Source organism: Alternaria rosae (assembly GCF_020736505.1).
Source record: "Alternaria rosae strain MPI-PUGE-AT-0040 chromosome Unknown BKA58scaffold_5, whole genome shotgun sequence".
In the NCBI taxonomy this organism is placed as follows: domain Eukaryota; kingdom Fungi; phylum Ascomycota; class Dothideomycetes; order Pleosporales; family Pleosporaceae; genus Alternaria; species Alternaria rosae.
Window position 1 is genome coordinate 1,390,132 of NW_025763574.1, and position 15,751 is coordinate 1,405,882.

The 15,751-nt window shown below is 51.1% G+C and overlaps 8 protein-coding genes across 8 annotated transcripts; 5 read left to right on the top strand and 3 right to left on the bottom strand.

Annotated features, from left to right (window-relative positions):
* The first annotated feature begins 29 nt into the window (after nt 1–29).
* BKA58DRAFT_176015 (uncharacterized protein) lies at nt 30–1,392 on the top strand. Its single transcript, XM_046165276.1, has one exon. The coding sequence runs from the start codon at nt 303–305 to the stop codon at nt 1,230–1,232; it is 930 nt and encodes a 309-aa protein (XP_046025241.1). The 5' UTR covers nt 30–302; the 3' UTR covers nt 1,233–1,392.
* Nucleotides 1,393–1,552: 160 nt separating this feature from the next.
* Nucleotides 1,553–5,351, top strand: BKA58DRAFT_439936 (uncharacterized protein; the record flags this gene model as incomplete). Its single annotated transcript, XM_046173714.1, has 2 exons — nt 1,553–2,714; nt 4,474–5,351. 2 exons carry the CDS (start codon nt 1,553–1,555, stop codon nt 5,349–5,351), a joined length of 2,040 nt encoding a protein of 679 aa, XP_046025242.1.
* A 63-nt stretch (nt 5,352–5,414) lies between these two features.
* BKA58DRAFT_384995 (Calycin-like protein) lies at nt 5,415–6,770 on the bottom strand. Its single transcript, XM_046170324.1, has 3 exons — nt 6,155–6,770; nt 5,926–6,100; nt 5,415–5,869 (listed from the first exon to the last, which is right to left on the bottom strand). The coding sequence occupies exons 1-3, from the start codon at nt 6,407–6,409 to the stop codon at nt 5,697–5,699; spliced, it is 603 nt and encodes a 200-aa protein (XP_046025243.1). The 5' UTR covers nt 6,410–6,770; the 3' UTR covers nt 5,415–5,696.
* A 621-nt stretch (nt 6,771–7,391) lies between these two features.
* BKA58DRAFT_439938 (uncharacterized protein) lies at nt 7,392–8,027 on the bottom strand (the record flags this gene model as incomplete). The annotated part of the gene is made up of 2 exons (XM_046173715.1): nt 7,392–7,612; nt 7,667–8,027. The coding sequence occupies 2 exons, from the start codon at nt 8,025–8,027 to the stop codon at nt 7,392–7,394; spliced, it is 582 nt and encodes a 193-aa protein (XP_046025244.1).
* A 1,316-nt stretch (nt 8,028–9,343) lies between these two features.
* BKA58DRAFT_176073 (uncharacterized protein) lies at nt 9,344–10,855 on the top strand. The gene is made up of 2 exons (XM_046165277.1): nt 9,344–10,111; nt 10,179–10,855. The coding sequence occupies exons 1-2, from the start codon at nt 9,515–9,517 to the stop codon at nt 10,365–10,367; spliced, it is 786 nt and encodes a 261-aa protein (XP_046025245.1). The 5' UTR covers nt 9,344–9,514; the 3' UTR covers nt 10,368–10,855.
* Nucleotides 10,856–10,868: 13 nt separating this feature from the next.
* Nucleotides 10,869–11,903, top strand: BKA58DRAFT_469422 (uncharacterized protein; the record flags this gene model as incomplete). Its single annotated transcript, XM_046175146.1, has 2 exons — nt 10,869–11,049; nt 11,116–11,903. The coding sequence occupies exons 1-2, from the start codon at nt 10,980–10,982 to the stop codon at nt 11,901–11,903; spliced, it is 858 nt and encodes a 285-aa protein (XP_046025246.1). The 5' UTR covers nt 10,869–10,979.
* Nucleotides 11,904–12,538: 635 nt separating this feature from the next.
* Nucleotides 12,539–13,678, bottom strand: BKA58DRAFT_314998 (Endonuclease/exonuclease/phosphatase; the record flags this gene model as incomplete). The annotated part of the gene is made up of 2 exons (XM_046167500.1): nt 12,539–12,819; nt 12,898–13,678. 2 exons carry the CDS (start codon nt 13,676–13,678, stop codon nt 12,539–12,541), a joined length of 1,062 nt encoding a protein of 353 aa, XP_046025247.1.
* A 283-nt stretch (nt 13,679–13,961) lies between these two features.
* Nucleotides 13,962–15,635, top strand: BKA58DRAFT_176099 (actin family). Its single transcript, XM_046165278.1, has 4 exons — nt 13,962–14,507; nt 14,579–15,034; nt 15,081–15,395; nt 15,452–15,635. The coding sequence occupies exons 1-4, from the start codon at nt 14,202–14,204 to the stop codon at nt 15,512–15,514; spliced, it is 1,140 nt and encodes a 379-aa protein (XP_046025248.1). The 5' UTR covers nt 13,962–14,201; the 3' UTR covers nt 15,515–15,635.
* The last annotated feature ends 116 nt before the right edge of the window (nt 15,636–15,751 follow it).

Consider the following 15,751-nt stretch of genomic DNA (forward strand, 5'->3'; position numbering starts at 1 on the left):
CGTGAACGCGCGACTTCTGACGACATAGTGTCATTGTCTTTGCGACTCGCTTTGATCCAGCGTCGTCCTACCAAATATAGGATGCGAGCTATTCTCAGAGGTTTAGATTTGCCAAGCCTGCCTCGCCCCTAGCGATGCTTTCAGGCGTCCACGCCTCGCCACCAGCGAGTCACGATGGCTCGACTGTCGCCTTGTCCACGCGCGACTTCAGTTGAGCGAAGGGTACATCTCCCGTGCAATTATAATCAGTACCAGCCCATCGCGACTCCCCAGACGCCGCAATCCAGAGCAGAACGACCAAAATGCGCAATCCCAACAGCATCCGTATCCTGCTCCTCCTCATACCACCGCTTCTCTTCCTCTTCCCTCTCGCCGCCCTGACCAACATCCTCGAGCGCATATCCAAGAACTATTTCAACGACGGTCTTGGTCGCGACATACGCAGCGGCGCCTCCCAAATCGTCTTGTCCCGCCCCGGCTCGAACGACACCACCGTGACGATCGATGTCAACAACGCGCCTACAATCACCATACTAGCGTTATGTCTGCTGGGATATATAGTCAGTCTGCTCAGCGCAGCAGGAATATGGCAACTGAGGCGCACAGAGGGTACGGCGGGACATGAGAGAATGTGGACGTGGATTATCTTCGTTAGCAATATCGTTATGGTGGGTGCCAGCCTAGGCGTCTTTGGCTATGTCACTTCAGTGCAAAATAGCGATAAGAGCTGGCAAAGATACGAAGACGTTGGCCGAGACGACCAAGAGTTTACAAGAGAGACATGGGCGTGTCAGATCGACAAATTCTTTCCCGAGGAAGATTGGGCGGGTACGGCATGTGGAACTGCTAAGGCGATGAGGTACATGGTTATAGCCATGGCTGTCGCTGCGTTGTCGGTCTTTGTCAGTCTGTGGGTTCTTGTGCGGGCGAGAGGAGGGATTAAGTGGGCATTTGGAGGCAAGGGCAGGTATGCAGCGTTTGCGAGTGTGTATGAGATGCAACCGCCTGGTCCGCCATCGCCTTATACTGGGCCACAGGGACAGCAATGGATGGGTCAGCCAGGACAGCAATGGGTGGGCCAGCCTACGCAACAGCAGTGGGCGCCGCAACCTTACCAGCAGTGGGGTCCGCAACCTGTGCAGCAATGGGGTCCTCAGCTTGTTCCTCAACAGCCTGTTTCTCAGGTGCCAAAGTCAGATGCTACTGTAGGGCAACGTCCGGTTTTCGGATGAGGTCACGAAAAATTCACGAGGTATCATTGAAAGTCTACCGGAACCTGAGTATCAGTCTCTCTGGAAGCACATGTCACTACTAATACAGGGGATTCTCTTGCTCGGTGGCTCATGATCAAGATCAGATGAAGATTACGTGCGCCAGATTTGGGTTCACTTCAGGATTTGGAGTCTATTCACTCTCACTATGAACCGCCGAGAAGCGCTTTCACCGTTCATTCTCTTTCGGTACAATGGCGTCTAATCGATTTTCCTAGTTCGGTTTGCGAATTCTTTCACACTCTCAGGTTAAACGCCCCAGATACCAGTCCCCAGCTACCATGACGACAAGCTCTTCCCGCTGTACGGCGCCCTCGGCGCGCAGTTCTAGATCACCCGACATCGTCCTGAGGGGGTCAAAAAGTTGTGTAGGAGGCTTGGACAGCAACAATCCCGAGAATCTCAACCACCCGTACGACAAGACCGACAGTAGACCCGCTATGCCCTACACGATAGGCGCCACATTCACTGCTTATCGTCACGTACCACCTGCGCCTTTCGGTAATGGTTACGACACCCCCTGGCCGCCTTTCAAAGCAGGCCACTCCAGACTGCCGCAGCTCAACTACTGCCTTATCCGACCGCCAATCGAGGGATGCACGCTCGAAGAGTCCCACACGCTGACCATCACCGACATAATACGTACCGGCTCTATATACGGTGCACAAGTCGTCTTGGTCAACGGGGGTGTGGTAGCAAAGATATACGACCCGCTTTACGATGACGAATTTGACGTCTGGGAAAACAAGCGCGATGTCGTTGTGCTATCAGACGGAGATTACTCGCGGGAAGCCGCCGCGTACGATGAACTGCGACGAGATCTCAAGGCGCAGCGCGTTATACCAGAGTACTATGGTAGCTGGACCATTGACGCACATACGAGAGTGGACGGCCAGACCTATACAAGACATGTTCGGCTCATACTTATGGAACACATAGCTGGCACCATTATGACCGATATACAGCCTCTACTGCTTCCTGCAGAAACACGCTCATCGATCATGAAGAAAGTCGTAGAAGCCGAGTCTCTCATCTTCGCCGCGGGTGTTGTACACCGCGATATCGCGCCTCGCAACGTCATGCTCGTCTCTTCATCCCCGACCTTTTCCCTAGACGATCCAAACCTTCGCGTTGTCATCATCGACTTCAACGTCTCCGATGTCGCCCGGTTAAGCGCACCTGATGTCGGCAATTCGACCTCTGGATACATAGAACAGCAATGGCCTGACAAGATAATGGGCCCCGTGACGAGGTTCTGGAATGCGATGGGCGATTTTGCGTTCAAGGGGTGGGTTAGTAGTAAGGCGAAGACGACGAATGAGTGGCTGTGGGAGTGTTTTGGGGAGAGGGAGGAGTATGTTCCGCTTGTTCGGAATTCGAGCGATGAGGAGGCGTGCCCTAAGATTGACTGGCGCGGGAAGTTGGATGAGGGAGACAATGGAGGTGAATTTGGGGCTGTTGGGGATGCGGTTGACAGTTCGGATGCAGATGATAGTGGGCAGTGATGTCTTCCAGGGCTGATGCTGCGGCATTTCATCACATTTCAAAAGCGTGTGAGAAGAGTTCTATATGGTCAACTTAACAATCACATGTCGTCGGAAGTCCACTTTTCATAATCATGCGGGATTGTATTCAGGATGCCATTGTGTTCTAATCACTCGCTCTATAGATCACCCTGACTGCTGCATCTTCTCTTATACACCCAGGAGTACCCAGAGATACTAATTAGGCAGCGCTGGCTAGTCTTGGGACTCGATTTCGATTCCGGCGTCTTCAAATGCCTTGATAAGCCAGCCTAGAAGAACTTTGCGGATGAGACCTTGCTCCATAAAGCCATGTCCGTCGTCGCCCTCATAAACCCAGGACACCTTCGGCCTATCGCTAGCTGTTCCGGATTTACGACCCATCTTACGCATGGACGTCAATACCACTCCAGCCTCATTGTCCTGTTTGATCTCAGGGCGCTTAGCTGAGATAGTCCTTGGATCAAGAAGTTTTTCTTTGAGCCGCGGATGCTCCAGAAAATGATCAGCATACTCCACAAACTCCCTTATATGCGAACAGAACAACAGCTCAGGTGGCGGGGTATTCTTCGTAGTAGCACCAGATGCCTGCACAGTTTTTAAAATAACGTTTTCGTCAAGTTCCAAAACGTACAGCTTCTCCTCGAAAGAGTCAATAATCGTACGTGGTGATGAGGGCTCAGATGGTGAGTTGGCATTTGGGGAAAGCCTATCAGTGCTGCTCATCTTAACGAATTGGCCAGTGGCCAAACGGATGTAGGAAAATGTTAGCCCAACGGGGTTGAGAATTCTGGTGGAGTTGGTCAGGGAAAATTCAGGTTCGCAGAGTTAGATCTTAGCTGAATGAACGAGAAGTGGAAACTGATTGCGCCCACTCGTGTGACGCAATGTATATATATAGTGAAAGATGGAAGTTAAGTGACGGTGGATGTGATGAACACATCGCCCGATAGTCTGACAACGAGGAAAGAAATGCGTAATAGCTCAGGGCTCTGTGGAAGGACTTCCAGCTCTAATCTCTTTCATGCTGTCCAAATGCCATTAACACGATGCATTGTTCTTGAAACTCTATCAAAAGTTGGTATGAAGACAGGCTGAGAACACTGCTCCCCGGAGAAGTCACCAAACAACTAGGAGGAAGCCATTGTGCATGCTCTGTCTCATGACTCTACAGAGCGCTGAGGTCTGCGGAGTGAAAGCATGGCTACGCGACAACGCGACATCTGAGCTAGCGCGACTTGGCATACCTACTTTGTCCCTTCTTCCGCCAGTGACTTAGCGCTGCGACTTCACTACCATCCACTCAGGTCGAAAATACTTAGAATATTCAATGGGATCGCAACCCTTTCAGTCCCCTCGCGAGGCGTAAGCAGGCGACTGCATTCGCGACAATGCTTCCTGTACATCAACTGCCCCGGATGACGCAGGCTCTTCACCACTACGAGGCGACAAAGCTGGATCGAGCGATACCGAGGCTAGGAACATCAACATCGAGCAGGTTACAGCGACGCCATATACTGTAGGCTCGACCTTGGTAGCCACAAGACACAAGCCACCTGAGCCTTTTGGTATCGGGTACACTACCGATGATCCGCTAATGCTGGAGAACTGGAAATCTCTTTCGCAACGCGAATTGTGTTGCACAAGGCTTCCTATCAGTAGCTAAACAGTCTGCGAAGATCAAATCACTCTGACTATAACCGACGTCATCCGAGGTGGTTTCAACAAAGGCGCGCAACTTGTGGTAATTGACAAAACCGTGATAACCAAAGTCTTCGATCCGCTATATTATAGGAACTGCAATGAGTACGGCCGAGTTGACGTTGTGTATGATGCAGATAGCGATTACAGTCGCGAAGCTATCGCCTACGAACAGCTGCAGAAGTCATCCGCGGCGAAAGAAGTCACGCCTGCGTTCTACGGCACTTGGACCATCGACGTGAATACTCTACTCCGCAGCGGAAAGCAATACAAGAAGCATACACGTGAAGTACCTCTGATTCTGATGGAGTACATACGTGGCGAGACTATGCCCAACATCGACGTCCAAAATTTGCCGGAGCAGACAAGGTCCTATCTTCTTCTAAAGAGGATTCTGGGAGTCGATATGATCATACTTCACGCAGGTATCGACAACAGTGATTACTTTCCTCGCAACATTATGGTCACCGGCCTTCCGGCTCAGTCGGTAGGCGAAGCACTGGACGGCTTGGACGTTAAAGCGATCGATTTCAACCTTGCTATTGTCCGTCGTCATCCGGGATCCCACAACTATGAAATGAAACGCGAGATCGACGAAGAACGTGAAGCATGGTTTCCCAAGCTTCTACCGCCGATGGTTCGATGGTACGGTAGTATCCAAAAATTCTCGACATATGGTTGGTGCCCTGATGGAGAAGGAGAACCCGAACTATGGCTACGGGAGCAGTATCGTGACGATGAGCGCTATATTCCCGTCATTTGGGACCCGTCTAAGTTCAATGTTTGGCCAAAGCTCGTTGCGCTCGAAAGCGGTTCTGAGACAAGCGTGGATTCAGGTTTTGGTTTGACATGGTAGCTGAGAAAGGCGAGGAATGCGAGGAAGGCGACAGAAAGAGCGGTGTTGAACTTGACGATCACAGTGCGTCTACCGTACAGTTATCATAAGCTTTGCTAGGCGTAAACGGGGTTGAGGTCCATTTTGGATGTAATTAGATACCCATTTATGGGCATCAGGCCTGGAAAATGTACGCTCTCTATTATTGTACGTATCTTCCTGAAATGCACTCAATACTCACATAATAGAACTACCCTTCTCTTAAACATTCTCGTAATGGATTTCTCGCTGCTATGCATAGATTGAATGTTCATACGACCATCACCACAGTGACATACTTATTACCTCCTCCTGGGCGGTTTACGCCTACTCGCAGCCCGTCTGGTTGAACTTCATAATTGAGGATGCGTTCGATCCGAAAGCCACAGCTCGATCAATCCATGCATCGATGCTTTCAGCGGCTGGCTGTCGCACCCTGCTCAAGATGTACAACGTGCTCCACTTCTGCGTCTGCACAATCGCCCAATCAACTGCGTAATCTGCACATCAACGTTAGCGGTCGTGCGCTTTCTCTAATGCTCATGGTACGACTTACCTTGCACAATGTAGTTTGGTCCTGGGCACTCTGCAGTTGAGGGTGTGCCAGGGAAGCTGACAATGAAAGCACCGCCGGCGCCATAGGCAGAGTCTACAGGCGTAGCTGTGCCTACGATGTCGACAGTTCGTGGGCCGACAGTCGCGGTGTTCGTGACGCGCACCGTACCATTGTCCTTGATATGCGGTCAATTACCGTCCAAAAGATTCAGATACAAGGACAAACCTACGTTGAGTTCGTAATTTGCGGTCACGCAGCGTGCGCCGGCTGTAGGACCGAATGGTGTACCAGCGACCTGATACCAGGTTCCGAGATACGCGTTCAGGTCGAACTTGGAGTCTGGGACAGGGTAGAAACAGGTTCCGTCATATTGTGCGGCCGCGACATTCGGGGTAGAGCTCGTCTCATTGTAGGACGCTTGGCGAGGGTGGATGAAGCCTGAGGCGGCGGAGGAAAGAGCCAGGACAGTGCTGGCGAAGCGCATCTTGAGTAAGCTTGTGTCGTGTGTTGGGATTAGAGATTAAAGGTGTATGGTAATAATTTTGTAATGAGGACGTGCCTCCCTCTACTTGACATAAAAAACTGTGGCTGGTGGCACGTCACTACCAAGCCACTATGCAGTACCACGCTTTCATAAACAGTCCAGACTCAAATATTTGCGTACGTCGCCGGTATCTCTCCCGGGCCGACAGGAACCATTGTGAACGCGCATCGGTACACACGTGTTGCCAAGCTTGCGGACTCTTTTCCTCGGTCGAAAAGTGGTTGCGGAAGAGCCCGGCTCTACTTCTCATTACGAGATGATGCGGCTGTCGGCAACCGCAGCTGCTGGTGAATAGCGAGGTTGGTGTTTTGAGGACAGGGGTGAGCGAGCGACGGCTGGTGATGACGTATGCGCCGACTTGGCATAGAGCCGCATCACCGCCTTCGCCGCATGGCCTCTACAATATTATATGTGATGGTTTCGCCTAAGAAGGATGCTAACGAAGCCTCCGAAACTAGGTGATGTAAAGCCGTTGCGAGCTTTATGACGGTGCCATCCCGCCACACCGAAGGACGATCTGCAAATGCCTCGCGAGTACTTGTTGCAAGATATCGACCCGACTGTAACCACGAGTAATTCCAGATAGCGAACGACAGTCCAATCGCTTGTACAAAACTCAATCTATTGTCGACCTGGCAGTTATCGTAGATCTGCTTAGCCAACCATCGGATACAAAAGTCGCAGAAACTCACAGTGAATGCGGCTGCTACAATTGCACACTAGTGTGGAAGGAACAGTGAAGAAGGCGCACATCTCACCAATTTTTGACGTGAAATGTAGCAATCATAAAATGAATAGTAATGTGCCTGCTACAATAGAACACCGATGCGCACAGCGCTTGATCCATGATCCGTGTGCGCCTATCGTGACGCCGAAGCTCAGCAATACCCTAAAAAATGAACAAGAAAGTAAAAATGAGCAGCTATTGCAAACTCTCCGTAGGAACAACGGAGACTTTGAAGACGGTACCAGCCAGTGATGAATCACCGCCAACCGTCACATTACCGGAACCAGATCCGACGCTGTTGTGACATCCCTCTTTTCCCTCCTTCTGAAGCATGCGAGCAAAGTAACCATAGCAATCCTCGACCTTCCAGAAGACACCAGCAGAGTCCTCGGGTTGGGAAGCTGGGGTGACATCGACTATAACCTTGATTAGTACATTTGGATGCTGCGAATTGGATAAGAATTTCTTACATCTAACAGCATAGTCGGTAATGCGATTACCATCGCTACCCACTGCATTGGCATCTTGTGTACTGTTCTTATGGCCGTTGAGTGGGTAGTCAACAGTCGCGGTACACAGCGTACCGGTGGCGATGCGGTCTGGATAGGCGCAACCGGGCATCATGGCGGCGCAGGCGTCGTTAAGGATAGTTTCGAGTTTGGGATCAGCTGTGAAGCTGAGTGATTTATCGGAGTCGGTGTCGCATGTCGTTATTGTGTCGGGTGCGGGTTGCCAACTGTCACTGGCTCCAGTCTTGGGTGACTGCCGTTGGACGAGTGGTGCCGCGAGCGTCGTCGCGAGAAACGCGCTGAAGAGCATTTGGGTGTACATTCTGGATGGTAGATCGGAGTACGAAGGGAGAGGTATCGAGAAGATGTCGTACGGTTCGCAGGTTGAGTGTCGGTGATAGACAAGTCAATGCGCCACAACGGTGAACAGTTTGCTGTTGTGAAAGGCCGGTTATTGAAGAATGAATTCAAGAGAGCGGACCGTCTTCTATATTACCTCGCTCTATGTCATACGCTAGGAATTAAAGTTGTAAATGATCGCCGTGGGGTCGGGAGCACGGTGATGCAAACTGTGGAGGTACGAAATGAGGTATCCCCCTGCGCGTAACGGACCGTTACAGACATCTATTTGTTTCTGTTCTGACCTCACCTTGTTTCTTTCTTTTGTGGGCGTAACAGGGTACTGGCCCTGCATAATGTCTGCCTGGACAAGAAACAGGGTTACAAAAACAGGTCTAGACTTTATTGAAACGAAACAGGGTCGTCTGCATAGCTGTAGTCCCTTGTCATCAATTCTGGTGAAGCGGATGAATTGCAATGGCCGGAGCGTGGGGTCATCTGTCTTCATCAAACGATCGGCAGATCTACCGTCCGTGCCATAAGGCGCGTGGAACCTTAAGAGCATATCTTTCCCATGAGCGCGCTGCTCAATACTTCGTCGGGGTACAGCCTTCCTACGCGCGCATTCACGATTGCGCTTCCATCATCCCAGCTCGAATCTATGGCGTGTCCTGAGAGACGCTGTCATCACCAGCGTCATTATGCGCGGGTATTGGCGAGCAGTCGGGAGGATGCTTGTTCGGTGGTATTGATGAAACAACGAGGTGCTACGGTCCCGTGAAGTTGCTCAAGATAGGGACCGAGAAGCTATGTCATCTGCCAAGGCTCTAGTTCGCCCTTCATTTCCCCTGCCACGAGAATCCCAGGGCTTCCCAACACCGAAACATCCAGCGCAGTCGAAGCCATATCTTCCAAGGGCTTTTCAGAAGTTGCACAGCCTCGGACGCACTCTGTTATCTATACTGGCAATCCATGGTCGAATGCATAACACCGTTACCCAAAGAACAGCACCTGTACCGAGTGCCGAGCAATCGAGATTAGCCTTCGCAATGGCACTAACAGCTCGACGAAACCTCAGACATCACCGGGTGTACAAAGTCCTAACGAGCAACTATCTCATGCCTTAGAGCATGATTCCCATCAATCTCCAGAAGCGCTGAGGACATGAATGCACAGAGTCGTAGCATCAGCTATGGGAGGGGTAAAACTCCGATACGCTCCTGCGCATTGTCCGTAAAGAGCGTACTGCTTACGCCAGCTGGCAAGAGGATTGCCTGCTAACCAGAAGAAGAAAAACTTATGTATACACCGTTCAGCCTTACGGGCTAACATATGCGCGGTAAGCAGCGACTATCGCACATCAGCCTCGAAGGCTTGACTATTCCTAGGCTGCAGTACAAAAGTATTGTGCGATCCACCTCTTTCTTGTTTCGACCCTCAGTGAATGTTTTACCGCCATAAGTCCTCAGCATGAACACCAAGCCAGAAGCAAACACGTGGGCAGACACACCATTCGCCCTCCTCAACATTCCCGGTCAACCAAACGCGCCAGTATGCGCAAATGCAGGTGTTCTCGACGTCGCCATCGAAATGGCCAATGTTCACAACCTCTTGCTCCGCGCTCTAAATTCCATACATCACCAATCGCCCTTCGTTCAACTCCCTGGCGACGTTGCAGATCTTATGCTGTACGTTACCGCATGGGCCGATACCGTGCACCACCATCACTCCCTTGAAGAGACTATGTTCTTTCCAAAGATAGAGCAGATTGCAAGGGAGGCAGGAATAGATGGCTGGGAAGGTATAATGGGAGGAAACGTGGACCAGCATCATGAGTTTGAGCCGAAGATTGCAGGCCTGGTGAAGTGGGCCGAAGAAGTCGTGGCTGGAGAGAAGACGTATGACGCGGCGAAACTGAAGAGCCTGATCGATGAATTCGCACCTGTCCTCACCCAGCATCTACACGACGAGATCGATACTTTGATACAACTCGATAAGTGTGATGGGGAGAAGATCAAGCAAGCGATGAAAGAAGTAGCCGACGAAGGAGCAAAGACTGCTGATCCGGTGCGTATTCCGATCTTCTCACCAGCTGCTCATCATCAAGCAAAACACTAATAAGCTGCCTCTTCAGAATCTCGTCATCCCGTTGGTACTTGGCTGTGTCGACAGAAGCTACCCTGGTAGTGGAGCCTTTCCACCTGTACCGTTCTTCATCCCATATCTGAACGCGTATTGGTTCACAAGAAAGCACAAGGGGGCATGGAGGTTCAACCCAAGCGATCACTGGGGCAATCCAAGGCCGCTGCAGTTTCTGTCATGACCATTGCGAGAGGTCTAGATAAAGTCAGGAAACTGACATAGCATGGCGGTCGCCGAAGCTTGCATGTATTCAGAGGTTTTCTGTGTGACGAATGAAGCCTGCTGGTGCTCATGTAGCTTCTATAGTGGTAATTTACCTCAATGGTAGAGACTCAGGCACGCCTTGTATACCTTTGTGCTTCCTTCCATCCGACTACATTGATTCACTCTACGCGATATATGCATTGGGGTATTTTGACGCCGCTACACTTGCCTCGGTAGATTATATCAGTCGGATATGTTCACATCGAAGCCGCTGTGAGGCGCATCAAGGCAGCCTTACCACCAGGAAATTAAGCAACTTAACTGTGGAAAGCCTTGTCACGTGTCGAATGTATGCCTTGGCTTTAGTGTATCGCAACCATGGTTCTCTGTAAAATCTCACCTCAACAACCAAAGTACACCACAATCATGTGCTGCTGATACTTAGAGGGATGTAATAAAACTTCGCACTCGTGCGTTTAGAAAGCCTTAAAACCACAAAAGTATGACAAGTCCGATCTTTATTCCTTCTCAAATCTCTACTACCTAACTCAACAGAGCCACGTTCGGATTATCTGTCAACACCGAAGTCATGCACGTGCAGCCAACTGACATGTCGGTCAACAACGTACCCACAAGCCCTCTTCTCAAGCTTCCTGGAGGTGAGTCGAAGTCAGTCCCGAAGGGGTAAGAAGATTGTACTACATCACACTAACGCATGTCACCAGAGCTTCGCAATCGCATCTACGGGTTCGCGCAAGAACCAGACGACATCCGTCTTGTCCACAAGCTCACCCGACAATACGAGTATGCTGGTCAACCCAAACGACAGTTCTTCGGTCTCACACAAGCCTGTCGTCAGCTCCGAACAGAGTATCTGCCTATCTACAAGGCGCAGACAAGGGTCCAGATTCAGTGCCTGGATTCGCTTCCTTACATCAATACCTTTGTTCTTCCTACCGGTACAGAGCCCAAGCAAGCTCGCGGAAACCTTACCGTTCAGTTACCAGACCATGGATATGAGCCCAAGGGCGAACTAGGAACCAAGGGCGACCTAGCACCCCATAGGGACATCATCTACCTTGTCTTTCTCTGTAGCAAAGCTCCTAAGGTCAACGTAGCCTTCAGGCTAGCCGATATCCCGCCATTGCAGCCCCGTATGGAGCGTGTATTGTACAATCTTACACACTCGGAAGCTGCGCCTGAGCTGCACACCTTCGTACAAAACTCGGTAAAGCATGTAGAATGCATGTTCGTAAAAGAAAAAAATGCCCCGTTGGTGATCTTTTGGATCAAAAAAGGTCATGCGAAGGAATGGATGCATCAGTGCTCCTTCGGTCGCTGGAACCGCCCTGGCGACGACTCACGTCAACAGATGGACGAATGGATGTTGGAGATGCGGCTCAACACTCCGGTGAACCAGGTGGATATAGGATTCATCGTTGATGATGAGTTGAGAGAGCGCTTGGCGGATGAGTGGCGTCGTGGCCGCCCCGTGCGAAACTTTAGGTTTTAGTAAATCGCGGAGATCGAGGTGTCGAGCGAAATTTCCATTTCAAGACTGTGGTAAAGTGATGCTGTGCAGAAGACATCCTCAGTAAAACTGATGGTTTCGCAGGATTGAAGTAGACGTATGAATACAATAACTCGAGAGCCATAAAAAGCTATTGCCAGCAGTCTTCACTCCCTCCAATGCGCTCTATCTTGTCTCGGTCACGTCGAAGCGTACTGAATCGTCGGTGTCTACGCCACGATTCAAATACCAAGATTGATCCTCGAAAGACTTGTCTTTATGACTCATCTCTATCCTGGTTTTTCATCTGTGCTTTGTCTCATTGTAGTCTTCTTCCTCTGTGTCAATTTACACTCACCAAGAATGTTCACAACGAGGCAGAAAGAAAGTATGTTTCTGGTCCAAAGGATCGAGTGGCCAGCTGGTCATTATGTCTTAGTCTCCTGTTCACTTACTTGGTGGATGATAAGCAATGCTACTATAAACACCAACGTGGATGATAGTGCCGGATGACACCTGGATTATCTCCCACATATAGAGACGCAAGTTCCATTGACGTATGCCGGACTGACATCACTTGCGGGATGCGATGGGTTGGATAGATTTATCGACAACGAGCGTCCGCGACATCCCCAAAGTCACACTTGCTGCCTTGATTCATACTTTGTCAGCTGTCCCCGATAAGCGAGGGAAAAATCACCCATGACGCCATAATGATCCGAAACCCAATCTAGCTCGCCCGCTTCCTTCATCATCTGTCTATGCTCCTCAGCTACTTTGACGCCCATACCAATTCTCTGGAACTTCCAAGGAGCTAGCCACCCTTGGAACAAGATCTTATCCATCCTGCTACATCCGAACCTATCCCTCATGGCTTGTGGAGACTGGTAACCCCAGGTGTACCCATTGTCGCTGTCTTCTTCACCGGGGCGATTTGCGTGTTCAGGAACATTAGGGTTCCCGAAGGCATTTGCGTTGCCGGGGCCATTGGCATGACCGCCTATCAATAGGTACATATCCTCGAGCTCATTGTCTGTGTGCAGAGAGCGATCAAAGGGCTCAATAGCATTGAGATCGCCAGCTAGTATCGCGCTTTCGACGTCGTTGTGGTTGAGGTACTGCTTTGCGGCTGCCATCTGAACGGGGCGGACAGGCGGATCAGCGACCAGAGACTCAAGATGTGTGTTACATAGCCGTAGTAGTTTCACCGGAAGATCTGGACGAATGGAGTTGTAAAGCTTGATATCCACAAATAGGCCGTCTCGACCAAACTTGCTGTACCACGGAACGCGGAACACAGAGTCTATGTGCACTCGCCGATCGATGAGTGTGGTGGTGCCATAATGAGAGCTTAGCCAGTTTTGCGAGTCGATATCTGTGAGGTTGAAGCGTTGCTTGACCCAGGCTGAGTCTCGAATCTGCTCCATGTCCGATACTCCCATCTCTTGTAAGAATATGACGATTGCGTTTTCTGGCGGCGTCGACGATACTAAGTCGTGCAGATGATCTAATGCGGCGCTCATTCGTTCTTCTGGGAACGGAACAAGGACATCGATATTCCAGGAGATCAGACGAAGCTTCGTGGGATGCAGAAGTAACTCCGATTCGTCTTTTGGGAACGTTTGACCGGGTGCTGCTGGCTTCCAATTGCTGTCTGAAGAGGTGTAATAATAAGGCTGTTTTCTTGGCTCGTAGAAAGCATCTTCGCGTTTCTGTATATTAGAAGAGAAGGTGGCCGCGGCAGCCTGCATGGCGGGAGTAGGCTTCACTGGAGACATGCTTCTGGAGAACCTAGAGGGTAGTCAAGATGTATGTGAGGTTGCAGAGAGTCTGGAGATTATAGGCCGCGGGCATGTGAACATAGCAGACAGTCGGTAGCGGAACATGATGTTCATTGTAGTCGTCCACGGGTGGTTGCCTGGATAGTGCTGACGCGGGGGAGTGAGGCGCTCGGCTGAGGGCGGAAAAATGCTTGATGATATGACTGTATTACGCGCTTATGTACAATGGAACAAAGACGAAGCACAAATTATAACTGTGGTCGATGTGGATGATGCGCCGGAGCAAATGCGTGTTCTTGGAGGTGCGAGCGCCGGCACGTGATGCGGTGAGGGTACCCCTGTCGTCAATGCCGAAGCGCGTCGTGAACTTTCGCGATACAGAAGGAGCTCCAACCTGGGGAAGCTGCCACGACACCAGCCCTTTGTCCCGCCGTAATAACCGTCTCTCTACCGTCATCGCCCCGGCTCGCTATCCCGAATTACCAACGCCCCAAATCCATCGCTACTCTCCAACCCCGCCATGGGCTCCCGACTACACAATGCTCCGATCGTGATAGACAACGGTAGTGGAACCATCAGAGCTGGATTCGCGGGCGAGGATGTGCCGAAGTGCTTTTTTCCGTCCTACGTAGGACGGCCGAAGCATGTGCGGACAATGGCAGGCGCATTGGAGGGCGACGTATTCATAGGACCACAAGCACAACAATATAGGGGGCTTTTCAAGATCAACTACCCATTGGAGCACGGCATTGTCACAGACTGGGATGATATGGAGCGGATATGGCAGTATGTCTACACAGAAGGCCTGAGGACCGTCAGCGAAGATGTGAGTTGGACCGTGGCAGACTGCCATTTGCTGCGATGGAGGGGCATCTAGCTGACTGTTCATCTTCGCAGCATCCCGTACTCCTCACAGAGCCTCCGCTAAACCCCCGAGAAAACCGCGATACGGCTGCCCAGATTCTATTCGAGACGTTTAATGTGCCTGCCTTATACACATCGGTCCAAGCCGTCCTTTCGTTATACGCATCCGGCAAGACTACTGGCCTGGTTCTAGACTCGGGAGACGGTGTTTCGCACGCAGTACCAGTCTTCCAGGGTTTCGCAATTCCCAACAGCATCAGGAGGATAGACGTGGCAGGCCGAGACGTTACAGAGCACTTCCAGCAGCTACTGAGGAAAAGCGGACGCGTCTTTCACACAAGCGCTGAGAAGGAAACGGTCAAGAACATCAAAGAGGCAACAGGATACGTGGCACTCGATCCAGCCAAGGAGGAAAAGGACTGGTCAGGCTCGTCCAGGTCAGAGGGCAAGAGCGTTGACTACGCACTACCTGATGGCCAGAAGATAAAGGTGAGTACAAATGACGAGACGCATCCGACACGAGCTGACAGTCTAGATCGGAGCGGAACGCTTCCGAGCACCAGAGATACTCTTCAACCCCGAGATCATTGGTCTGGAGTACCCTGGCGTGCACCAGATAGTTGTCGAGGCGATACACAGAACCGACATGGACCTCCGAAAGGCGCTTTATGGCAACATCGTACTCTCTGGAGGTTCCACATTGACAAAGGGATTCGGAAACAGGCTGCTTCATGAGGTGCAAAGACTGGCGGTGAAGGACATGAGGATCAAGATCTTAGCACCACCAGAGCGCATCTACACCACGTGGACTGGCGGCAGCATTCTTGCGGGTCTCAGCACCTTCAAGAAGGTAAGTTTCTTATTCCCAAACGAGGCTGTAGCCATTGAACTGACACGTGCATGCAGATGTGGGTAGAGAAAGACGAATGGCAGGAAAACCCAGACATCATCCACACCAAATTCGCATAAGCACCGACACGTCGTCTTTGGCAGCAGTACTTACTCCGCACCCGTTTCTCCCGCCTCCGCATCATCTTTCGAGAAGGAGCTGCGTGGTTGCATGGGTAGCGCAGTTGCAGTTAGTCATGGAATGGGGTCCCAAGACCTGGGGTCGCGCCAACCACGAAGGAAGAAAGCTGGGGGCTGCGCGCTTGGTTGGGTGATGGCAGATCTACGTGTCAGCCGGTAGCCGTAGCTTCTAGACGG